Source organism: Staurois parvus, unplaced genomic scaffold (assembly GCF_062004578.1).
Source record: "Staurois parvus isolate SC_StPar_1 unplaced genomic scaffold, SC_StPar_1.0 ptg000025l, whole genome shotgun sequence".
NCBI lineage: Eukaryota > Metazoa > Chordata > Amphibia > Anura > Ranidae > Staurois > Staurois parvus.
The window spans coordinates 5,103,603-5,130,795 of record NW_028317821.1 but is presented as its reverse complement, the minus strand read 5'-3'; the positions used below and the strand labels follow the sequence as shown (position 1 = coordinate 5,130,795).

General features: G+C 40.2%; 1 protein-coding gene across 2 annotated transcripts in view; it reads right to left on the bottom strand.

Annotated features, from left to right (window-relative positions):
* Nucleotides 1-227: 227 nt before the first annotated feature.
* REEP2 (receptor accessory protein 2) overlaps nt 228-27,193 on the bottom strand; it is a 71,789-nt gene continuing 44,823 nt past the window's right edge. The window contains exons 7-8 of one of the 2 annotated variants that reach the window (XM_089694071.1): nt 14,688-14,848; nt 228-9,970 (exon numbers count right to left, since the gene is read on the bottom strand). In XM_089694071.1, the coding sequence (XP_089550197.1) occupies nt 9,896-9,970; nt 14,688-14,848 (236 nt within the window). In that variant the 3' untranslated portion in view covers nt 228-9,895. The remainder of the gene's footprint in view (nt 9,971-14,687; nt 14,849-27,193) is intronic. The other variant, XM_089694080.1, reaches the window with a different exon arrangement.

Here is a 27,193-nt window from a genome sequence, read left to right as displayed (position 1 = left end):
TATAAACAGAGACTAGGGGTGGGAAAGGGTTACAAGGTAGTTATGACTTGTAAATAATATCTGGGATCTATACAAGCCAGCTAAATGTAAATAATTGTTCTTTTTCCTTTTTTAATTTTAGGAAAAAAAGATCAGTTTAATGTTAAAAATTGTATTAATAGGTGTACACAATGTAATGTATATAAATTTCTCCATTACACGAGCAAAGAAAGGCACTTGAGCAGTCCCGTATTTCCATGTTTTATTGTTACATTCCTCATTTTTGTTTCAGTTATCATGGTTCATAATGCATTCAGTATGAGCACTTTCATTGAGTATTTTATACAAAGGTATCATTAGAATCACAAAGTATCATTTTCACAGTAACATCAGTGCATTGAGAGCTTTGTGTTCATATCCTATGAGAGCAGCCATATTTCTACCAATTATAACCCCCACTTCTTCAATATGTGCCCAACTACGGATCACCATGCTGGTTCACCTTTACTGTCAATTCAATGATAACCAAAAGAAATACTGCAAACATTTTGTTGGTGCTGGAGATAACACATTCACTGTGGTGCTTTTGTGAGTCACAAAAGGAAATACTTTAAGTGATATAGGAAGGGGGGGGGTCAACCCTGAAATAACAAAGTAACATTTACAATCCAAAATTGGCATGACTGCCAGTGCAATTTTATTTTTAAACATCCAAAATGATTCAGAAAAAGTAAAAAAATCCAGTGAAATGCAAATGTTTACTCAAAGTGTACATTTTATTACAAAGTATTCCCTGCAGGGCTCAAAAAGTCTTCTAACATACGGTTGTAGTGTGTGATACCATATAGTCCCATCATACATGTGCAGATGGTTCTGCAGCCCAAGTTCTTTATGGACCTATGCGCCCAAAAGTAGTTCCATTTACATTTGTGAGCATCTGAGAGGGTGGAAAGCGATTCATCAAGTGTCTTAGCAGCATACATACAACATGGGAGCTTTATAGATGGATCCTAAGTGCCTTTTTGTCACTTTGTTCTTTATTAGCAATTAAATCACAATGGAACTCGTGTATAGTTAAGCATGTTGTACATATTTTTCCTGTAAAACTCTCCCTCTTAATGATCTTATTAGGAAAATACATCACATCCTACTATGCAGAAGCCCTGGTTTACATACACTGCACTGCTGATGGCCAACAAGGCTGAAGCAGCTGCATGTGGTTTGGAACAGCTCTCTAATATGCAGCTGTATACAGTATGTGCTGTAAACCGGCCCTTCTGGATGTATGGTTGGCCCTGGGGGGAAAAGGAATGACTTGCATGAGTATGCCTGCTATGCTAACCAGAAAAATAGCCCCCCATATTTATTTTATTTTGGTTTGTGATGAAAATGAGGCATGCTGATACCTTGAGTTTTAAACATGCTCCATTGTGCCAAGTAAACCTATCTTAATTCTATTATGCATGATCACCTACTACGAGGCTTATGTCCTCTACAATAAGATTCATATAAAAGTTCATTTGGTATTTTCTTTTTCACAAAACGTGAGCATGTCTCAATCTGAACACCATTGCAATGGGTATGGTTATAGTTTATGTAAACCCCGTTGCCCTCCAAATGTATTTATTACAGGTACTTGTATAGCGCTGTCAATTTACGCAGTGCTTTACATGTATATTGTAAATTCACTTCAGTCCTTAACCCTCAGGGGGCGTACAATCTAAAGTCCCTAACTTACATTCATACATATACACACTAGGGCCAATTTAGACAGGAGCCAATTAACCTACAAGCATGTCTTTGGAAAGTGGGAGGAAACTGGAGTACTTAGGGGAAACCCATGCAGGCACATGGAGAACATGCAAACTCCAGGCAGGTGGTGCTGTGGTTGGGATTCAAACCAACAGCCTTAGTACTGCCAGGTGGAAGTGCTAACCATTTAGCCACTGTGCTGCCCAGCATTTTGGTTGAGAACAAGAAAAGCCAGAATTAGCAGTATTTCATCAATGAATTACTTGTTTACTAGTACTGATCTGACCAACTGCACTGCTAAACCTGTAAAACCATGGGAATGATTTACTAAAACTGAAGACTGCACAATCTGGTGCAGCTCTACAGAGAAACCAATCAGCTTCCAGGTTTTATTGTCCAAGCTTAATTGAACAAGCTTAAGCTGATTGGCTACCATGCACAGCTGCCCCAGATTTTGCACTCTACAGTTTTAATAAATCAACCCTCATGTGTCTTCTTATAGCACTGTACACGAGGACAATATGTGCAAAACACAACAGCAATCAAGAAACCTGTCATAAGAGAAACATGGATGCTAGCGGTGTGCCTACCATGCTGACTCTTATTCAGATAGGGATTTTGGATTCTTCTCCGAAATACCTGATCTGCGTACCTGTTCCATGTCCATCACTCAGAAATTATTGAGCCAGAGGGTCATTAAAACATCCTAGAAGCTAGCATTGTTGGGTGATCGGCAATGGCAGCCCACTTATTTCCATTAAGTTAACTTTAGAGGAAAACTGTTCCTCTGGTGCAAGTTGCACTTTAAGGCATGCCTCCACCCACCTGAGTGCAGCCCACCTAAAAATGCCTACCTTTGTTCTTGATTCATCTTCACTGTGTGGCCCTGCACAGTCTTGCTTAAGAAAGAGTCCCGCTGGCTCCAGGGGCGTATTTACCACAAGGCAAACAAGGCATTTGCCTAGGGCAGCATTGTTCAGGGGGGGGCAGCATTGCCCCCCAAAAGAAGGGATGGAAGAAGGGACAAATACAGCATGGGGACCAGGTGGGATCCGGTAGAGGTTGCGGGCTGCTTGATTGTGTATGGAGAACCCGACTCTCCTTCCTGGGGATGTCCGGAGATGTGAAGGGGAGTATCTTTCTCTCTCGCTGGGGGGGGTGTGTTAGTGGAAAGCTCTCTCAGGTGGGCAGTGGGCAGGGGTGTTGTTGGTCAATGTCAGGCTCTCTCCATAGGGGGGGGGCGCCCAATTTTTGTGTTGCCTAGGGCAGCACGAAACCTAAATACACCACTGGCTGGCTCCTCTTCATCCTATGAATGTGTGTGACAGCCCCATTCGTTCTTTGGAGAGGCATACTTATTGTAGCCTCCCATCGGTCCTGCAGAATACAGCTCCATCCATAGGAATGAATAGGGCTGCAGCACCAGGATGGAGAGGACCCAGTGAATACACTTTCTAGAGCAAGGCTGGGAAGCTTTGGGCAGGGTCACAAAGTGAAAATTTGTGGATCATGGACGAAGGTAGGTATTTTTCCTTGTTGAATGCGCTTAGGGCAGTGGGGGCATGCATTACGTGAAAACTTGTACCAAAGGTACAGCTGTCCTTTAAATTCATAATACCCATCTCACATTTGGTTGGAAAATTGGGATATAGTGATAAATAAAGTACAGACCAAGTATAAGGTAATGTCTGCACTTCACTAAAAAAAAACCAAAAAAAAAAACCAAAACTATTTTGCTACTTTCCTATTAAAATGAAAAATCCCACAACTGTGCATAATACACATAGCTACCCATGTTTTCAGAAAGCAGTGTCTTTATAATAGTATTGCAATTACTTTTTTTGGACTTATTTGAAAATATGTTACTCCATTAGATGACCTGTCACACTAGAATGCAGTGCATGAAGGCCGCGTTCCCATGCGGCTTCCAGCACCGCATTCCAGTTGCACTGCCCTTGTCAGTGCAAAAATTAATGACACCCCAAACGCAGTGTTTGCCTGCACCGGATTGCATGGTACAAAAGTACCAAGCGATCCGATTGCTGTGCATTTTAATAAGTATTGTATGCACTACTTTTGGTGTGGTGCGATTTCAGCTCATGCAAAATCAATGGGGCTGAAGTTGCATTGCAAGAACTGCCTGTGAATCACACAAGAACCACACAGTGGTGTCCTTTTATCAGGCATTGGTAAATGGCCGCTACTCAGTTCCCTGGCATTCTCAGAGGAGACAGTTCTCTGAATGCCTTTTTATGAAGCGGTGTAGATCACTTCTCCGAATGAAGGGAGAAGCGATCTACAAACACTTTGAACGCTGGAAAATGGCGGCTGTTACTATAATCTTGCGAGATTACAGTAAGAGATCAAACACTGTTTACTAAACATCGGTAAATTACCACTGCTTCGTTTGCGGTTCCTCCAATTCTCTAGCTCTGGGCTGGAGAATCTGGAGGGAGAACACAGATCGCCAGTGAAGGTCTGACATCGCTCCTTCATACATTGGCCATCTGTGTGCTGAGATGATCAGCGGAGATCATGTTCTCCACTGATCATCTCTATTTCCTAAACCACTAATGATCGGAGATCAGCAACAATCCACAGGATCGCCGCTGATCTCCGTTTCATAAAAGGACACCAGCGTTCCTGTGGGATTCACCTGCAGTTCCTAGTGTGAAAGGGCCTTAAAAAGAACACCTCCAGTGGAAATGATTAGGAACTTCTGGATATCAACCTCAAACAGTTATACTCTGCCTGGAGTTTAGCTTTAATGCTCAGGTTAAAACAGCTAAATACACAGAAGAATATATGTAAATATGCTGTTTCACACGTCAAAGCATTTGTATTTTTGCCCATTCAGTAAACGATTTACACAGCTCTGCCACAAAGCATAGCCTTGTCTGACAGTGCAGGAGACCTGAATTTACTCTACTACAGTTAAGTAACACTTACAGGTCTTGTCTTTCCCCTAGACTGTGATTAAACAGTGAATAAGAAGCAGAGGACTGATGAGCTAATTTTTTTTGTCGCTCTGCTCTCTCATCCTATCAGTATACTCCTTGGTAGCACATGAGCATTGCAACACAACTGATTGGCTCCTTGTATTGCTTCACCCTCGCTCAGTCTGCTTTCTGCTTTAGAGGAGATTGCAAAAGGGCCAGTCGAATGTCAGATTCAAGTACTTACACTGTTTGCAGTTAAACTATATTCTTAATGATGTATAATAATAAATATTGAGCTGCACTGCGCTCATTAAAGACCTACCAATGAATTTATCCCCCCACAAATACGTTTATGGGATGTCTTGCAGCTATCATGAATACCAGCCTCCCTGTAGTATTTTTATGCATCCACGTTTTAAGTGGCAATATGCTGGGCATAGCCTCCACTAAACCCGATGCAACACAGGATTTTTATATATTGGCTGCAAATGCTATTTCACACCACACATTTCAGTGTTCACAATAAAGAAAAGAAAGCAATGTAATGTAGTTTACAAGCTACTGTATATATTGTAAATGGCTTTTAGAAAATAAAAACAATTTGCAGTTAGGTTCTACTGGTTATTAAAAAAAAAAAAAAAAAAAAAGAAGAGTACTAGCAACCCAAAGACCAGTGAAAATATTGCTAACAAAATATACATTAAAATAAATACAAAGTAAAATAATTTAATATAATCAAAAGTGCAAATCAAATCTAATATCAGTAGTGATCAAACCTGTTATTGCCCATAATTTTTCATATATTAACCGAAACTATGTTATAACATCCCTCTCTAAACAAAGTTGAATTTGTTCCCTTTGCTAACAATCACAAAGCAGAAAAACAAGCACAGCTTCACTGACAACTGATCAGTTAAGAAAAAGTAAAGTTTTGATTGTTTGTGCAGATTATCTATATATGCATTCTGTAAGCATGAGGATATTCACAGTGTATTCTCAGAGACCAGCTTTTTCATGGGGATCACTTAACAAGATAATGCAAAGCCATGGCATGCCGCAACCTACAGCATCACATTTATCACTTAGGCTGGCCATACATTATGCAATTTTCTTGAGAATTTACCAAAAACGATATAATACAAGGTCAAACCTAAACAACACTTTCAATTGTATGCAGTTAGGCAGGCCCTTGCACTACATAGTCAAAGGTAAATCTAAAGGAAATTGGGCAGAAATTTGTAGAGTGTATGGCCAGCCTTAAGATGTGATGTTGTTGCATGATGGGTTGGTATGGGTTACTGAACACTGCTGTTTTTGGCACTTTGTTATTAAATAAGCCCCTTATGTGTTCTACAACATCCAATAAAAAAAAGCAGAACTCCATTTTTTAAATTTAGAACCTCTGTAAGGCTTTTATTGCTTCTATGAAGATCTGCTGCCACTCCTCTTTTTGTGACCAAAAAGGAAGTAATAAAAACTAAACAACTTAATTTCCGGTCTACCCAAACCTAGGAAAAAAAGGTTGGATTCCTACTTTAACTGCATTGGAAATCAACTGGTGTTTGTACTATTTTAGTATCAGCATGTGGCTTGTAAGTTTACAGATGGTAGATTGCACTCCAGTGTATTAAGGCTTTTCACAGAGGTCTCTTTTACAAAGTAATTATTATCAGTTATATATATGTGCGTGTGTGTAAAGTAGTTAGTTTTATTAGCTCGTTTAATTTCTTTATAGCCTGTTGTTACCTAGACCAAGGTATGAGAAGTACAAATATCACATACAATTTAAATGGTTACTGTGTCCCAAAAGATTTGTACTTTTTTATTTTATATGTCAAAGAGGGTTATCATTGTATGCCTGTTGAACAGGGAGTGCATGGAGACCACGTTTGAAGCATAAACTAAGTTTAACTTGAATACTATAAACTAAAAAAAAAAGAAATGGAGTGGAACCCAATCCTGAACAAGCAGGACAATGCCACAAAATACATCGATCAAGGTGTTAAAATATACATAAATTTGCAATTTGAACCTGGACTTGTACAATTGATGTTTGATGTAATATGGCAAATATTTTATTGCGGTATTATATCTATGTTTTTATGAAGCTTTGGGACAAAAAAACTTTTTAGCAGGAAGACAGATTTTAAAAATGATTGTAGTTATGGACTAATACATTTCTTCTTCATTGGTACATTTAAAATCTGTCAGAGTGATAAATGTTGTTGAGATTGTAGGTTTAAGTTGTCTTTTATATACAGCATTGCACTAATCCTTCCTGCAAGTCTACTAAAAGAATATAAGAGGCTTATAATGTATTTTTCTGGCGCTGCTGACAGAACTGCTTCCAGGGGAAAAGCCTACCAACTGTAAGGGACCTATATAACTTGCTGGTTTTATTATTGAGAAAAAGTCCCCTACATTAGTAACTCAAAGAGTGGGTTTCGTGTGTTGCCTGTTAAACCTCTCTACCCGCTGTAAACTCCTTTTTAATTAATATATGAATACTCAAGCAAAAGATTATCTTGCAATCATTAATTTTGATGACATTGTAACTATACAGGAAAAGGATGTAATGTTGCCCTGTGTTAATTTAAGTGGTATTAAACCCAAAAGCAAACATTTATTATATTGTAGCTTACCAATTCTTAGATGTGGTGGCTGTATTCATTTTCTTCTTTAGGTTTTCTTTCTTCTTTTTTCATCTGAGATCTGGCCAGCAAATCTATTGTTTGATAAAAGCTCAAACTCTCCAGCAGAATGTATCAGTTGCCGGGATGAGACAGACAATTTAACACTGGCAGAGGTTTTATGATCAAATTTTTTTTATTCATGTAAAACCTTTATTCCAAAAGGTTAAATGTTTGCTGTAAATGATTATAAAGTATTATCTGGACTACTGCTTCAATTAGTTACTGTTCTTAAATCTGCTAATACATTTGCCATTCTCCTCCCCCTCAGACTGACAATGGTGTTGTCTGCTGTGCCGCTTGTCCTCATTCCTCCAGAATGGTGTCTCACTAATACCGGAGGCATGTTACTAGCCAGATCACCTGGTGAAAACAGAGGGAGAAAAAAAGCCAAAGAAAAGAAAACTGATGCAGCCACATCTAATGATTGGTAAGCTACAATAAATGATGTTTTGGGTTTAATACCACTTTAAATCTTGATGACAGTGTTATGTCATAGAAGAACAAATTAAAAACCGTGTAGGCTGTTTAAGGTGCAGTATCTAAAGTGTGAAAAATGCTAAATTGGGAATACTGTGCTAAAACCTAAACAGCAATTCCAGGCTTCATTTACTCTTCTGGAGACACTGCCAAATTTAGAAACTTTATTTAATTTACTTTACGCTGAACTCTGTATATTCCACTGCAGCTATAATCCAGAGACCACCTCACAGGGGCACTAGAGGTTTACTTCCCGGAGACTGCTCTGCATAACCTTCTCTCTTGCAATGTTTATATGACCTCAATCACTTTCAGTCTTCCAGGACAGGTCTGAATCTTATTTGTGCCTGCAGAAACCTCACACTACTAATCTTGTATGAGATAAGAATTAGCTTCCAGTGGGTGTGTTTGGAAATTAATTGCTGCCATAACTAGCAGAACTTAAATACCAAAGAAAAGAAAGTGAGGTATTCTGATGTATGACAGCAATGCCTAGATGAAAAATGGAACTAACAAGTATGAATTTACATTTCCTTTTCTTTGGCGTGTACCTTTCATTCTGTTACAAGCTTTCCTACATTCCCTGCCACATAATGACTAGCTACCAGCCATTAACTTCCCTTTACTAACAGATCTGCATGAGAAATATACTATATCAGAAAATAAACCAAAAAGCAGGATATCTGCACACTCTACCTTTTTTCCATACTCACCGACTTAAAATCCTTTTCCCACTTATGATGTGATTATTTCAAGTAATCCATCAAAAGTGGGTTAAATCAGATCTAAGAGGTCAATTCTGGAACATCACAATCCACTTATCTGATAATGCATACAGTAAGTAGCAAGCAGTGACAGTTCACTATCTCCCGTGATATAATCAAGGCTGTAACTGATTTCTCCCTAGACCTAGTGTGCTAATGTCTGTCATTTTATAATTGGACTGTTCAATGACAAAACTTGGCTATATATGAAAGTTGTATTTAAACACGGATCTAGGCCTATTCCCCCTGTCAGTGACAGACATCAGTCAAAAACAATGGTGCCTTACAAGTCGGTTCTTCCTCTCTTTCCAGTCCTCACCATAGATTAGTAAAGTCAGAGATAGGTGAACTGTACCACTTTACAATTTTCATTTCCAACAAGAAAAAAAGAATTGTCTGTAGTGTAGTAATATGAGAAGTCTCTAACTGGTAGAGATATTCCAAGTACTCATGCGAGTCAGACATAAATCTAACCACAATATTACATTGTGATCATGTGATTTCATTTCACTTACCTTTTATTACGGACCACTTCAAACTCAAATCTCCCTTTTAATTATATTATTCTAAAGCATCTGTCATATTGGCACTACAGCCCATAGTGCTATTATGTATTGTACCTATGTAATACACTCATGGCATATTAAATGATCCATAAGCCAGCTCATGTCAAACTATATAGTAAGCATTACTGTGTACTATCATATAGTGTAAATAGCTGCCAAAGTGCATTGCAGTCACCAAATCCCACCTATACTACAATCTTTGAGTGCACTACAAGCTTTACGGTATAACCAGGATAAGTGAAATTAAGAAAATAAACAACGTTAGTTGTCATCATATAAATAAAAAGTTAAGTACATATTATTTGCACTAGTGAGGCCACTGTAAACTAAAACCATTAGCAGAGGACTGAGCACCTATGTTCAGTCTTTAACACAGAGCTGGTCAACAGTAACTCAGCAGCAGTTCAGGCATATCAGACACAAAAGAGACACAAAAGAAGTTAGCCTCTCTTCATGTTTCAATCCCCTTATTACTGTTATAGAGTTTTTGTTTTATTTAAAAGTCAGTGTGCGTGAACAACTTTAAACACGTTCCACACGTCAGTGCGGCCCAGTAGAATATTTGCCTATATATTTTTATTACACACGTTTTTCTGCAAGTACTGACCCCCAGACGAGGAGTGATCCATTGACTAGTGGTACTTGTCACTATTGTAACACAAAGTCCTCCAAGGAGCTTCAGATGAGCAGCGTGTACGGTATATTCTGAACAAAAAGACAAGGCTTCATGCTGATTCTCCAGGCACAGAGGTTCCAGTTGTTTTCTTCTTGGGGCGAACCTTGACATTCTTGTTCTGTGGCTGAAACAAAGCAGATGTTAAAGGTACCAAAAGGCTGGATACATTCCAGGAAACAAGTAGCACATATTTGTAGCACAGGTTTTTTTTTTTAGTATCAGGGTATTTATTATTTTTTTAAAAGGTGAACTTAGCCTTTTAGCCCCAGTTCACATATATGCGGCCATGAGGGCCGCGTTTTGCACAGACACGAGAGCCCATTCATGTGACACGCAGGGAAGAAGTCCATGCACTTCTTCCAAAAACGCAGCCCGCACGGGTACCTCGGTTCCCAGTACGGTTGCGTTTTCCAGTGCGGGCGGCATGCCATCAGAACTAATGGCACCCTCCCGTGAGTTTGCATTTCTCTGTGCGGGTGGTGGCAGATTTTCGTGCGGATCCGCAGCGGCACCACCTGCACAGATGTGAACCTAGCCTAAAAGGGTATACTGACCTTGCCCTAAAGAAGTGCAGCCTGATATGCAAAAGTGGATTGGTCTTTTTTGGCCAATATCGATTGTTTGCTGTATTACCCTCTGGTGCTGGGAGCCCGTAGTTTGTTTTGTTGTAGCAGAGAAGAAACAAAGATAACACTGCTCTCTAAAGTTTACTAAAAGTTAAAAGTGCGCTCTATGCTGAGGCACCTCAAACACTTAACCCTCCTCTGCCTGAACCATTAACACCTAACTTTCCCTTAAAACACGCCCTTAACATGTAGCGCTTTCCCCAACACTTATTCTTGCCCCTAATACTTAACACACAAACCCTAACCCTAATATTTAACCTATTACATAAACTGAGCATTTAACACTTAAAGTGGAACTTTACCCATAACAACATGATATAAAAAAAATGGAACACACATTGATAACTATGCTAGTGTGTGCTGTAAATTGCCTTCAGCATTGCTCCTCTTTTTTCTTGCTTGACGCCGCCATTTTGTTGAAGCTCAGAACAGTCACTTTCTAACAAAGAACTCTCCCCATCTCCTTAGTTTCAAAAAATATGTGTCTGTAACTGAAATGTGTGCATTTCCAGCCTTGATTGTATGTCTTGTCTCAGCTAGAGGGTAAGGCTGACAGTAGCTGACAGTGCTCAGGATCATAGTGGTGTTGCTGCCAGGGAGAAAGGGATGAATATCAGGGAGATAAGATAAGACACAATCCTTGGAAGTTTAATTCTTTTGTGTCTGGCAGCAGAGTTTGTCCTGTCACCTCTCCTGCTTTTCTTTTCTCCCTACCTAATCTATCCTCCATTAGCACAGTCTGTGTTATTCCTTTGCTTCCTTCGACCTCAGCAGCAGTAAGGCATTAGGTTGTCAGCAGACCGGTCTCTAGTGACTCACTTATAATTGACAGAGCAGGTGAGACAGTGTATTACTAGATTTTAAACAGTATACATACTTATTTTTTATGTTTTTCATAGCTTTATCTGCAAAAGGGGCCAGCATGAAGTGATCTAGCAGGACTTCATTTTCTGACTATAGTTCCACTCTAATTTCCCCATCTCTCAAAAAAGAACCTACCTTGTCATGTCCCATCCCTTTTCCACAAAATGATCCCATAGGTTCGAAGTACTTGTGGAGATGTCTGTCCGAGCCAGAAACACTACTACATACTTTCTGGAGTTTCCCTCCACTGCATCCATTTTGGACAGAGGGCCGCAGACTGACTCTTCAGCTTACATTTATGGATCTGGGAACACCTCTAATCAGTTACCTACTACATATTAACCAAGTGCTACAAATTCTTCTTGATCAAATTTATATGTTTTATCAAAATCAACAAAATTAGGGAAAAAGAGGAACTAATTGCCTCCCTCCACACCCAAGAGGAAACATTTCACAACACATGGTTTCCCTGTACAGGATTCACTTGCTCCTTGATATGCAAAAAGAGATTATTAGAATTATACAGGATTTATATAGAGCCAACAGTTTGCGCAGCATTTTATTCCTGACCTCCCCTAGAGAATGAAAAAGACCAATGGAGCTTTGTAGGAATCCAAATGGAAATAGCCTGGGACAGACAAGTTATCTCTTAAAAACCTACAGTTTACAAACCTCTTCCCAAGTATAGATGGAAGGGAGGCCATGACTGGTTATGCCCGCCCCACCCACTATCCAATTTTGTATTTGCCCTTCCCCTTCACCCCCTTTCCCCTAAACCTACTTAACCTTACCTAACACTCCATTTCAAAATGCCAGACCCCCTTCTTTTTTCCATCCTGACCTATCCAAACCAAATTCTTATAGAGAAAATAGACAGAAAGGTGACATAATCAAACTATTGATATCCAATAACATTACTTTTTTTTTCTAGATGTGAACGTTAATCATATGCCTGTATTGTTGGATGTAAACTTGTAAAACACGGGGGGGATTTACTGATGTCCCATTTACATTTAACCATTTGAGAATCACTTTAGGTGCCATTAAAAGTGAATGCCACACAGACACTTATGCAGCGTTTTGGACTGCAGGGTGATTTGGAATCGTGGACAGAATTACGGTGATTCCACCCCATGATCCTAAATCGTTAGATGTGAATGAGGCCTCAGTAAATCCCCCCATTATGTAAAAGTTTATATCCAACAATACAGGCATATGATAAACATCCATATCTAGACAAAAGTAATGTTATTGGTTATCAATTGTTCGAATATGCCCGCCTGTGTGTTTATTTTCTGTGTTACTTGAAATAGGACAGTAGACAACCATAAGAAGTTGTTTTGGATAGAACAGGATGGAAAAAAGGAGAGGTCTGGGATTTTGAAATTGAGTGTTAGGTTATGTAGGTTTAGGAGGGGGAGGGAATCTGGTGCAGTTGTGCAGAGTAAACAATTGGCCTCTAGGTTTTTTTTCAAAGCTCAATTGAACAAGCTGAACTTGAAGCTGATTGGTTACAATGCACAAATGCACCAGACTGTGTGCTATTTTAGTAAACCCCCCCATTATTGCACTTTACTGGATGCCTTGTATTCAGACACCAAAATGTACGTGATTTATGTATCTGCAATAAATAAATAAATAAAAAAAACTATCCTTTACTCCCAACTCCTTAGTCTAACACTAACATAAATTAAAGCAGTTCCAGCTGAAAAAAAAAAGAAAAGTCAGCAGCTACAAAAACTGTAGCTGCTGACTTTTTAAATACAGCCACTTACCTGTCTTTCGGTCCAGTGGTGTCCTCATCATGGCTGGTTTCACCAGACGTCTTCTCTCCCCGGCACCTGCATCTTCAGTGTGGGCACCCGGCTGTGACAGCTTGCGGCATCACAGCCGGGTGCCCACTGCATATGCGTGAGAAACGCAGCACTTTGTGAATGGCCCCGTAGTCTTCTGGGACCTGTCACATGTCCCAGAAGACTACAGGGAGAGAGGGGGAAGGACAACTTCTACTTCCGATCAACTAGGCGATCGCATCGGAAGTGGAAGTGTGTACCTGTCAAATTCGGGTACCCGCTCCCCCCCCACTCCCTAAAGGTGCCAATCCTTAATGGAGAGCGGGGGACAAAGGCTTAAAGTGGAACTTCTCCTTTTGGATGGAGCTCTGCTTTATTTCCTAAAATAATTCCTAACACTAACTAACCATTTCTGTATCTTACTCTGCACAGTCCACAACAGTACCATGATCCCAGCTCTAGAAGGTACTGATCTCATAACAGTTCATTTTCAGAGATCCTACTGCCTCCTTGGACTACTCTCATGATTAGCCGCCAGTGTTTTCTTAAAATGTTTTATGTTTCTTCAGGGGTGCCTTGGCAAAAAATATAAAAATTGCCCAAAACTTGTATACAAGCTAGCGGGTGGAACAAGCCTGATGTTTACTTACACAAAGCCACAGATTTTCATTGTGCACCATTACAACCTTCTAGCCACCAGCATCCTGACAACCAATGACATCATCAGTTGATAAGGAGGATGTCAGCTGCCTGCACAGCATCCTTGTTTGCCCCTCCCCTGCCCCTCTTCGTCAGTGCTGGGGTCACATTAGCTCAGTGATGGAAAAAAACAGAGAAGAAAAACATTGGAATACTAGTCAGTACCAGTGTACAAAAGTGTATTTGCTTTGGAAGAATAAATCACCTCTAATTTTGGGTGTCCTACATGTGTGGATGTTGCTGCATTATGTAAAGCTATTAGAATAGTTTTTTACATTTTAGAATGGGGTGCCTCAAGACTGTCCATCATTTTAGAGGGTGCCTCGGGACTGTCCATGAATTTAAAGGGTGCCTTGACATTGTCCATAATTTGAAAGGGTGCCTTGACTGAAAAAATGTTGAGAAACACTGATGTAAGGAGTGACAGCACAGTGGCTGAATTGTATTAGACATCCTAAATAACAGACTACAGACAAAACTAAGAGCCCACAGATAACTAGGAGTATTTGCAATACATGTGGAAATCTTATTTTAATGAACATGCACCACTGGTCAGTTATCCCCGTATTTTTTTCTGCCAAAACTACATTGTTAGCCCTGTAGTCGGCCTTTCTCCTAGTGCTTCTACTGTATTTCACTGATGTTAACCAAGATGCCTTCTTCAGATCTCTGATTAGAAGAAACTTTGATGTTTCCTGGGTTAGCAGTGATCACGACAATCGGCAACTTGACCACCTTCCTGATTTGTCCCTACCTTGGTAACTACAAGTTTTACATGTACATCTATAGCCGTTAGCCACTGACTTGACCTACATTTCTAAGAAAGTGTTGGGAAAGTTTTAGGTCTAACAAAACATACCTCCACTTTTGTAACCTTTTTAACACTCTTGACACTTGCTGTCCGTTTGGGCACTTTTTCAGTGGCATCTTCATCAGACTGTTCAGGTTTGACATCGGATTGTTCCCCATCTGGCTTTACACTATGCTTTTGGTCTTCAGATGCTAGACAGGTAGTGTAAGCTACACAATAGAACAATAATGAATTAGATGCAGTATCTACTTATTCCATTATTTAGTGTGATGCAGAAGTGCGGTAGCCCAAAACAAGTATTCAGCCTCAAGCTGTAATCACATCAGTGAAAATATTTTGGAATGCTAATTTTGAGTTACTGCACTTTGCACATCATCATTGTTCTTTGATGCTTTTTTTCAATGGAACTATTGATAATACACTCATCGGTTAATTACCAAAAATTGTAAAGGGCAACATAATATGTAGCTGCAATGACTATCTGAGAACACTAAATGGAAATGAAGGAAATTACAAATGAAAGTCACCGGCCTCTAAATTTCATTTAAAGGCCAATAGTGAATTAGATACATAACTACACAAAAACTAATTTACAAAATACAAACCAGAGAAAGTTTATATCTGACTTACATCATTGTACCATCTGTGAGATCATGACTGTGCAGAATATATGGACAGCTGTAAATGGCAAATGCCAAAATGTGACTTTGTAATATAATAGAGAGTGCTTTAAATATTAGGAATGTAGACATAAAAGGGATATGGGAAGAAAGAATAGATGACCTTATTATGTTATTGGCATATGATAGATAATATATTAAAGTGTTACTAAACCCAGGACCCTGCATTCACTATATCTGGTCTCCCACAATAGACAGAACATGGAAGTACAATTATTTTAGTAAATAAAAACTGCTAAATACCTTTTCTCATCAGCAGTTAGAGCAGAATTGTGACTACAACTAAGCACTGGTTAAAGCTTGTAGGAGGAGTTTTCTTTTTTTTTTTTTTAAATGATTATATCTTTATTTAAATTTTACAGTACAAAAATAACAACCCAAAATAAATTGCATTCATAAGTACATAAGTCTCTTTTACAACATCTTATCCCTCACCCAACCCTTCCTCCCACAGTCCCCCCCACCACCAAAATACCCCTGTCCAGATCTTGTGAACTAGATTCTTACTCCTCTTATACTTATCTATCTATATGTATGTCCCCATCCCTCTCACAGGACTCTCTTGTTTTCAGGTTTTCCGTCAGGCTCTTTCCAGGCTTTTCCCCCCTAAGCTCCAGACCAGTGCTGAGTATCTTTTAGATGTTTTAAAACCTAACCAACTACTCCACATTTTCCTAAATTCTTCCATTTTGTCCTCCTCCAAATGACACAACTCCTCCATCCTAAAAATATTATCAGATAAAGAGGAAATGTGTATACGAGCGCACCTAATTGCAGCAGCTATACATCAGGTTACCATACACCATGAAAATACCATAAGTCAAAAAATGTAGCGCTACAAAAACACAAATATACCAATGAAGACAGATAGGTGATTCACATGAGTAAATGTCTAAATAAATAAATATGACAGTTCATAAAAGGGGTGACTTTTAGTGATTTCTTCTCTGTCCTGCACTGCTGGTGCTCAGGCGTTGTGCAAAATAGTGCTGAGAGAATGCACACTCACCAGAACACCCAGGAAAATGAGCGTTTAGTAATTATATATTCCCCTTTAGAGACATCAGCCGGTCAGGATAGGATAGTGTACTAGCCTCCCTCACGAGCTCCTGGAGGAATCTGTGTGGTCCCTTGATAGGTAGCCTGTGGACTTCTCCCTGAGGACCGCATACGTTCCTTACCCAGTGATGGCTGCAAATGAATACTCCCCAAGGGAGTCAAAACAAGGACGCCTCCATAGTGTAGTAGGTGATAACAGAGGTTTTATTACATCTAGCATCGAAAGTACACAGCGGTGTATACAAAAACGGACTGACCGTCCAGTGGTAAAGATGGCCGCCGGAGCTCCACGATGCTCCGGCGGCGTGACGTCACGGCGTTCCTGGCTCCTCCTACGCGTTTCGTGCACACGCACGTCGTCTGGGGGGATTTGCCAATCAAATTGGCAAATCCCCCCAGACGACGTGCGTGTGCACGAAACGCGTAGGAGGAGCCAGGAACGCCGTGACGTCACGCCGCCGGAGCATCGTGGAGCTCCGGCGGCCATCTTTACCACTGGACGGTCAGTCCGTTTTTGTATACACCGCTGTGTACTTTCGATGCTAGATGTAATAAAACCTCTGTTATCACCTACTACACTATGGAGGCGTCCTTGTTTTGACTCCCTTGGGGAGTATTCATTTGCAGCCATCACTGGGTAAGGAACGTATGCGGTCCTCAGGGAGAAGTCCACAGGCTACCTATCAAGGGACCACACAGATTCCTCCAGGAGCTCGTGAGGGAGGCTAGTACACTATCCTATCCTGACCGGCTGATGTCTCTAAAGGGGAATATATAATTACTAAACGCTCATTTTCCTGGGTGTTCTGGTGAGTGTGCATTCTCTCAGCACTATTTTGCACAACGCCTGAGCACCAGCAGTGCAGGACAGAGAAGAAATCACTAAAAGTCACCCCTTTTATGAACTGTCATATTTATTTATTTAGACATTTACTCATGTGAATCACCTATCTGTCTTCATTGGTATATTTGTGTTTTTGTAGCGCTACATTTTTTGACTTATGGTAAAAATATTATCCACAATATTTAACCAATCATTTACTCTTGGTGGCTCCGGAGCTTGCCAAAACTGGGGGATCAGGCCCTTAGCCGCACTGATTAAATTATAGAATACCCTGTTTTTATACTGTTTTCCTACGGGCTCAGAGTAAAATAAACACATCCACGAGTTTTGTATAGTGATCCCACTAATTTCCTGGATACAGTGAATTATTTCCTTCCAAAAATCCTGTATTTTCGGGCAATCCCACCATGTGTGCCATTGTACCATTTTTCCAGCAACCTCTCCAACATAAAGGTGAGACATCAACTTGCTGTTTATGTGCTACACTCGGAGTAATATACCATCTCGTCAAGCATTTGTAATTCATTTCTACTGTGCTCATATTTATCACTCCATGTATTCATTTAAATATTTTCTTCTTTTGTTGTTCATTCAATTCTGTTCCAAGCTCCTTTTCCCATTTTTCCAAGAACCCAGGAGGACCAGTTCCCTCCATATCTATCAGGATCTTATACAGTTGCAAGAAAAAGTATGTGAACCCCTTGGGATTACGTGGAGTTTTGCATGAATTGGGCATAAAATGTGCTCTGAACGTCATCTAAGGCACAACAATAGAAGAACACAGTCTGCTGAACATAATACTACACAAACATTAGATGTTGCCATGGTTTAATTGCACATAACATGTAAACATTCACAGTGCAGGGAGGAAAAAGTATGTGAGGCCCTAGCTTAATGACTTCTTCCAGAGCTAATTGGAGCCAAGAGTGAGCCAACCTTGACTCCAATCAGTGTGATGACATTGGATGTGTTGGTGACAGCTGTCCTGCCCTTAAAAAACACACACCTGTTTTGGGTTTACTGGTTTCAAGAAGCACTGTCTTATGTGAACCATGCCTCGCAGAAAAGAGCTCTCAGAAGACCTACGATGAAGAATTGTTGACTTGCATGAAGCTGGAAAGGGTTACAAAAGTATCTCCATAAGCCTTGATGTTCATGTGTCCACGGTAAGACAGACTGTCTACAAATGGAGAAAGTTTAGCACTGTTGCTACTCTCCCTAGGCGCGGTCGTCCTGTAAAAATGACTGCAAGAGCACAGCGCAGAATGCTGCATGAGGTAAAGAAGAATCCCAGAGTGTCAGCTAAAGACCTACAGAAATCTCTGGCACATGCTAACATTTTTGTTGACACATCTACAATAAGGAAAACATTAAACAAGAATGGAGTACATGGGAGGACACCACTGGGGAAGCCATTGCTGTCCAAAAAGAATATTGCAGCACGTTTGATGTTTGCAAAAGAGCACCTGGATGTTCCACAGCACTACTGGCAAAATATACTGTGGACAGATGAAACCAAGATTGAGTTGTTTGGGAAGAACACACAACACTATGTGTGGAGAAAAAAAGGCACAGCACACCAACATCAAAACCTCATCCCCACTGTAAAACATGGCGGAGGGAGCATCATGGTTTGGGGCTGCTTTGCTGCCTCAGGGCCTGGACGGATTGTTGTCATTGATGGGAAAATGAATTCCAGAGTTTATCAAGACATTTTGCAGGAAAACGTACGACCATCTGTCTGCCAACTGAAGCTCCGCAGAGGATGGGTGATGCAACAGGACAATGACCCAAAGCATACAAATAATTCAACAAAACAATGGCTGCACCAGCACAGAATACGCCTTCTGGAGTGGCCCAATCAGAGTCCTGACCTTAACCCGATTGAAATGCTGTGGCATGACCTTAAGAGAGCGATTCACACCAGACATCCCAAGAATATTGCTACACTGAAACAGTTTTGTGAAGAGGAGTGGTCCAAAATTACTCCAGATCGTTGTGCAGGTCTGATCTGCAACTACAGGAAACGTTTGGTTGAGGTTATTGCTGCCAAAGGAGGGTCAAACAGTTATTAAGTCCAAAGGTTCACATACTTTTTCCTCCCTGCACTGTGAATGTTTACATGTTATGTGCAATTAAACCATGGCAACATCTAATATTTGTGTAGTATTATGTTCAGCAGACTGTGTTCTTCTATTGTTGTGACTTAGATGACGTTCAGAGCACATTTTATGCCCAATTCATGCAAAACTCCACGTAATCCCAAGGGGTTCACATACTTTTTCTTGCAACTGTATATCCTGGAGGTGGCTTGTTTTTGAATTGTATTGGCATTCAATAGTTTTTCAAATGGGTACATATCCTCCGAGATCCTCAGTGGGTGAGGAAGCGATGAAACAAAAGTATCACAATTGTCCATATTGCCACTCATCTAATGTGAAAAATAAATAATTTTTTCCTTCAACTCTTGGTATGTGTGTAATTTCTTCTTATACAAAATATCTTTCAAACGTGCATTTTTATCTTTAATCCATTTACCAGAGATTATATCCTTCCCTGGAGGGAAATACTCCGTACCTGCCAAAGGAGTCAGTACGGAATTATATTTCCATCCTTTCTGCTTATAAATTCTATCCCACACACTTAATACCTTTTTTGTTAAAGGACTAATATTCTCATCTAGTGTATGAAATTTATGTGGTAACCATACAGTCTTCCTTAACTGTGCCTTACTTAGTGTTCTGTCCATATTTACCCATCTTTTCCCTTGTGAATTAAATGTCCAGTCTACTATTCGTGATAATATCACTGCTAAATAATATTTCCTAAAATTGGGCAACCCCAATCCCCCATTCCTTTTAACTCTACACAATACTTCATAACTGATTCTCGGTTTCTTCTTTGCCCATATAAACCTGAGTATCAACTTATTTATTACCCCAAAGAAAGACCCTGGCAGGTTTATTGGAAGCATGTGAAACTTATAAAGAATTTTTGGGACTATTGCCACCTTTACCAGGTTTATACCACCTATCCAAGAAGCTCCTCCCTTTGAAAGTCTCCCCAACTCACCCTTTAATTAGTTTATAAAGGAGATGTAATTTAACTGGTATAAGCTTTTTATTGAAGGAGTTAATTTTTTCCTAGACAGCCTATTTCCTTTTCCTTCCATGTAAATGGAAACTCTTTTTGAAGACTCAACTTCTCTTGCTTTGGAATGTTAACATTTAAGATCTCTGACTTGCAGGGTTTATGTTCAGATTTAACAGCTCGCCATATTGTTTTAATAGTCTCATTAGATTAGGCAACATTATTCTAGGATTTACTATATAAAATAGCATATTGTCTGCATATGCTGCCACCTTATGCTCCACCTCCCCTATCTTTACTCCCACTATATCTACACACGGTCTTACACTTGCCAGGACAGGTTCCAGTGATAGTACAAACAGCAATGGCGATAGTGGGCATCCCTGTCTAGTACCGTTATACTTTTTAAAAGACTGGGAGAGGGATCCACTGCGTAAAGCCCTTTTAGGAGTTTTCTTTCTGCTCTAGGAGGATGCAAAACCCCTGACCTCTGTCTGGACAGTGCTGATTGGCCCTGTGCTGATCACATGCACTCTCCCAAGAAAAAAAAAAACCCTCTCTAGCAATACACACTAAACTGAGCATGTGCAGAAGGGCTACGGGTTCAGTCTGCCTTATCAGCGTAGACATTTGAACGAGAGGAGGTGCAGAGAAGTCAGGATCAAACAGCCTTTTTACACAATGCAGAGGATTAACCCCTTAGGTTCTACAGTGAGTATAACAAGCATGCATTACTGCATATACAGACTGATTTTTACTGTTGTGGGTTTAGTAACACTTTAAGCAGATATAAAAGAGCCCATTTACCCTGTTAATGCATTTATTAAGAAAGATTTAAAACTAAAAAGCAACATACAGTATTGCTTATCAACCAATCACATTTCAGGTTATTAAATCAGATTACTAGGAATCATTCTGATTGTTTAGGATCCTGAGCTTTGGACACAGCTGCTATGTGCACTTCCTTACTGTAAGGCCGAGATGTCAGTCTGGCTTTTTTCTACCCAGATTAGGCTACAACAAAAATCTACTAGCCATGTTTATCCAAATTGATCAACATGTCTAGCTGTATAAACCCCACTGCAAACAAATCAAGAGAGAGAAATGCCAACTTCTAGCTTTATTTCAGTGGTTGTTTACTGGTTAGAGGAGGTTTATTAATGATACAATGTTTTAAAAATTCAGTTAGTTACCTGTCATGTATTTTTAAATACGTACCACACTTACGCAGATTTTCTAGCTATTTTGCTATTTTTGGCTATACTGGTATATGTGACAGATTAATTCTAGAGTTCACACCCGACAACCTGACTGAAAATAGAATAATATGTAATAGTTACAACATATACAGGGGTTGGACAAAATTATGGAAACACCAGGTAAAAGAACAAAATCATTACTTAATATGATGTTGGGCCACCTTTGGCATCCAGGGCGGCCTGAATTCTCCTGGGAATTGACACATATAAGTCTTGGATGGTGGATAATAGAATCTGATATTCTATTCATATACTCTTCATGAAAAAATCATTTCAGTTCTCGCAGAGATGCAGAAGGTGGAAAACTAGTCCAAACCTTGTTTTCCAAAACTGACATTAGTAGCTCTATGATACTGAGGTGCAGAGCCCAGGGAAGGTGCACGACTTTGTCTGCATGCTTATCAAACCACAATTTTACAGCACCAGCTGTGTGAATCGGAGCATTATCGTTTTGGTAAATGGCTATGTCTTTGGGAAACAATATCTGCACCATGGCATGCACATAGTCGGCCAAAATTTGTACATCGTGGCTGGCAGTGACATTAGCTTTCAAGGTGATGATGGGTCCTGCAGAATACCAAAATATGGCTGCCCAAACCATGACTGCGCCACCACCATGCTTTGCCGTTGGTACAAGACAGTCCTGGCTATGAGCTTGGGACGGTGTTTGGCACATGTTGGGAACAGTGTGAAGCTAGATTCATCGAACCATATTGCAGTCTTCTATTGATTGATAGCTCACAATTTATGGGTGTTGCACCACTCTCTCCTCGTCTGAGCATTAATATTGGTCACCAGTGGTTTGGCAATTGAGACTCACCTGTGAATGTTTTGCTTATGGAGTTCCCGCCACACAGATTTTGAGGGCACGGCTATGGACGACTGAGATTGAGCTCTGCAGTCACTTTCACAGCAGTTGTTTTTTTCTTATTCTGGGTCACAATCCTGAGCAATGTCCTTTTGTCTCTTTTGGTCAGCTGACCATGCTGACCACACTTTTGCTTATCGACAATGTTTTCCTCGAAACTGTATATGCCGTCATAACCTTTGATACTGTAACTCGCAACATGGCAAATAAATTGGCAACTTCACTCACAGAGGTACCAGCTAAGCGGACACCAATAATTTTCCCTCTTTGAAGCTCAGTAAGCTCTGACATGACTCCGTATTACTACCAGTGCACAATAGTGAGGCTTCCAACCTGTTAGCTAGGTGTCTCATCACACAGCGGAAGCAAAAGAATGTTACATCACTTCCGCTTTCAACAAAAAACATTTAGTCACTTGCACATATGCAAATCATGTAGTGCTTCCATATTTTTGTCCAACCACTGTAACTAAAATTCAGCCACTAAATAGAACCCTACCATTGTACCTGTCAGTATTAAAGATTTTTCACTAAAGTGAATGGGAAAGACACACACCTACAACAGGCACAGACATTTCCAAATGCTAACATTGTTTTGTGTATAGCTACATTTCCAGTACATGCTTGAACACAATCAAACCATGTTAATCTAGTGTTACTACTTGGTGGATTCACAGAAGTAAAATGAAAAAACATCCAGTCTCATGGGGGCCAGTGGGTCCAGCAAGTGTTTGGGATCACACCATTACACAGGCAGGATGGGCAAACAGGAATGTTTACATGCTACTGTCAACTCTTACAGCTAACCCCTATTAGTTCTTACTGGAGGTGTAGTAACACATTTACAAGGATTTTGAACACCAGGAGGTATAAAGTAAAAGCATAGTGCCAGAAAAGTGTCATTTATACACTTACATTAGTTGCATCCTATAGATCAGGGTAGGCAACCTTTGAGAGGTGGAGATCTCCCTGAACAACATTAAAGATATCAAAGATAACCGGGGGGTTGGTGGCCTTTTTTTAAAGAAATGAACTTGCAAGGCCTAACTAAATAGTAAGGAAAACTTAGAAAAATATAATAAAACAAATGTCACTGTAAAAATATAAACATAGCCTACCTTTAAAGTGGACAGTGTCAGTCAGTAAGGTAGTGGATGATGCGTGGACAGTGACCATAGGGCAGTGGATGGTGTCAGTAGGGCAGTGGACAGTGTCAGTAAAGCAGTGGTTGTGTCAGTAGCGCAGTGGATGGTGTCAGCCAATAGAGTACTGGACCGTGTCAGTAGGGCAGATGATGGGGTCAGCAGAGCAGTGAACGGTGTCAGTATGGCAATGGACATTGCTAGTAGAGCAGAGAACGGTGGTCAGTAGGGCAGTGGATGGTGTCAGTAGTTTTTAATTTTTATGATTTTATTTTTTATTATTGCTTACAATTTTATAAATTATTTTTTACAATTTATTTAGCAGCCCTATTGGGGGCTTTGGTGAAATATCAGGGATCTAAACAGACCCCAGATATCTCACTTTTAAGACAGAGAAAAGAGATTGAGGTCCAGCCCTTAATCTCCATCTCTGCAGCCTCAGTTGCACAGAATGAATGAACAAGACTGCACAGTCTCCCTGTTCATTCACAAACTGAAGCATAGTAAACACAGCTTCAGTAATGAATGAACAGTAAGTGATCAGTAACAATTACTCACTGTGTTCATTCAGGAAAGGGAGGGGTCGGTAAATAACACATTTACAGTACATTCATGTGCAAACACCACTTAAGCTGGCTATAAAACAAACAGATCCCTCCATCCAAACAAGCAGGACTTTCCGTTATCAGAATACATTGATCAGCGGTTGCAGCCGCCAATCGAGAAAAGTTTTCCAACATTCCCGTTTGACAGAAGCCAACGTTTGACTTCTGTCGAGCAGGGGCGCAACACAGGGATTTCAATTTGTTTGGTCCATGCTAAACCAGCTGAATTTTGATCCATCTATGGCCAGCTTTAATGAATGACCAAAACAGGCCGGTATTGATTAGCTACAGATACAGAATAAAGGTCAGTAGCTCTTAACTGTTTGGATGTTATTTCACATTTACTGGACTACTGTTGGTTTATTACAATGCTTCAGACAAATATAATGCATAATCTGTATAGAACTATTGGAAAACCAATAAACAGAGGAAAGGTGTTCTCTCCACTCTAGGACACAGCTAAACTATACATTGTATTTTCCCGCAACACTTTACCTTTATATTTCCTGGTGTTCTTAAATGGGCATTGCTGTATACAGTATACCCGTGATAATTATATAATACTTTAAAGGGTGACTGTAAAATATTTTTTGATAGTCCAAAATTGATAAAAGGCAACATTATTCAACAAAAACAACACACATTATGAACTTACTCAGAATTCATGAAAGCATAAAAGGAGAAAAAAAAGTATTGTTAGAACTGCATAAAACTAAATAACGACGTTGACAAATACAGAAGGTGTTATTATACAGTCTAACATACTACTAAATTCTGCCACTGTAACAATTTCATCTAATTCTGGTTTACTGCCGACTATGAGAGAGCTTGCTGAGCCTTAAGATTTCAATTTACTAAGCAGGTGCAAAAAGTAAGTCTGAGCACATTAACCAATGGAAATCAGTCATTTGTTATCTTTTTCTTTTTAATGATCCACTTGGTATGAGATGCTCCACTTCAACATATTTATTGTCTGTTGTATTACCACAAACAATGGTTATGCAGGCCGTCTTTATTGAAGCGGAACTTCACCCTAAAGGGGAAGTTCCGTTTTATGCCTTCCTCCATTTTTTTAGGGGGGGAGCAAGTACCTGGTTTTGACAGGTACCCGCTCCCACGTCTGGTCGGATCGCTGCAGTGATCCACCAGAAGTTCTCCTCCCCCCGCCGCAACCTTCTGGGGCACATCAAAGGTCCCAGAAAGCTGCAGGTTCATCCAAAAAAGTGTAGCGTGGCTCGCTCATGTGCAGTGGGCAGCTGGCTGTGAAGCCTCAAAGAATCATAGCCACAAGAATCATAGCCACAAAATGAAAATGCCGGAACTGGGGACTGAAGACTGGTGAGGAAGCGGTTCAGGTGAGGACGTTGCTTGACTGGTGAGGAAGCGGTTCAGGTGAGGACGGTGCTTGACCCATGGACAGGTGAGTGTCCTATTATTAAAAGTCAGCAGCTCCAGTATTTGTAGCTGCTGACTTTTAATTGTTTTCAGAAGTCTGAAGAACCACTTTAACTGCACAATAATGTATAATTTTCTGTGTATTTATTACATTGGTTATGTGCGCTCCTACACCAGCCTTTTTCAACCAAGGTGAGGTGGCAAAATACCTAATACTGACCCAAAATTGTCCAAAAATTGGCACTGTGCAGCCTAGCCGCTGGCATCCTAACAACTGATGATGTAATTGGTTGCTAAGGAGCATGTCGGGCACCAACACTGCATCCTTGTTTGCCCCAGCTCTGCTCCTTTCTGTCAGCACCAGGGACATGTTAGCTGCCTAAAGGAGAGATAAGGAGGAAGAAGAAAAAAGCTGGAGCACTAGTCAGTACCATATGAAATGATATATTTGCATTATAAGAATAAATCACCCCTAACGTTGGTGAAGGGATTAGCCCCTAAGTTTGATGTTCCACCATCTTGTTTCTCTTAGCCAAAGCCCGTCCATTTTAAGAATCAGCATCCATTTCAAGCCTGTATTTTAAAAGAATTGATTTTCTTGTTTTAAACGGTATTTTGTCAGGAGTTAGGAAGTTCCTCTTTTTTTCCTTGTCCAGGTGCAACTTCCTCTTTTTCCCTTAACTAAGCCTAAGACTGAAAGTCTGCGGTGAGCTACATCCTGTTGAAAGTGTATTAATAATTTTAGGCCAACGGTAAAAAGGAACTGTCTGCTTTCTGAAGGTGTCTGAAAGTTCAAGCATTGACGCATATACTAATAATTAACATATATGCCAACTGATTGGGCATGAGTGACGTATGTAATATTCTAATTGGTTAAATGCATACCTGTCAATTGATTGGCTCTTATATTTCTATGCTTTGTTTTAAGTTTCATATATAAGTTTAAACACGGAAGAATAAATTCAGTTCATTCTGAGATACTACTTTGTGTCTGTCTGCCATTCCTTTGTGTCTCAGGTGAACTCCGGATCCGAGGTAATTTTTGGTCGATGCCAGGGGCTAACGGAAGTCAGTGCAGAAGGGAACGAGATTCAATTCCTTTCAATTGGGGGCTCGTGTCCGGGATGAGATAATCATCTTTTTTGGTAAGTAAGATTTTTTGTCATTTTGCCAGATAGTCTCTTGCCAGAAAAGCTCTGATTGAAATCTCATGCCCTAAGGTAAGCACTGGGCTTCGCGTCTTAAGACGTCAGTGGCCAGGCGCAAAAAAAAAGTGCTGTGGGGAGCACAAAGGTCTTTTGGAAAAGACTAGAGGCAGTTTTGGGAACTGCACAATTTCTTATAAGAAGAGATTGGAAAAGAGTTTCTCTGAGAAGAAACCAGGAAAAGCCCGGGGTTGACCAATAATTCACCTGCAAACCTTTGCTTTTCTTCCTATCGCATAGAAGTATAAGATAATTTGTTTGTGTGACACAAGTGCCCAGGTGGTAAAGTGTATGGGCCAGTGGTCACTGAAGGTATTGTCAATTTCCGTGTGACATGCCCCACCCCACACAGATAAGCCTTATTGGTTGATGATCTGGGTGAGGTGATTGCGTGGTAACGCCGAGTTG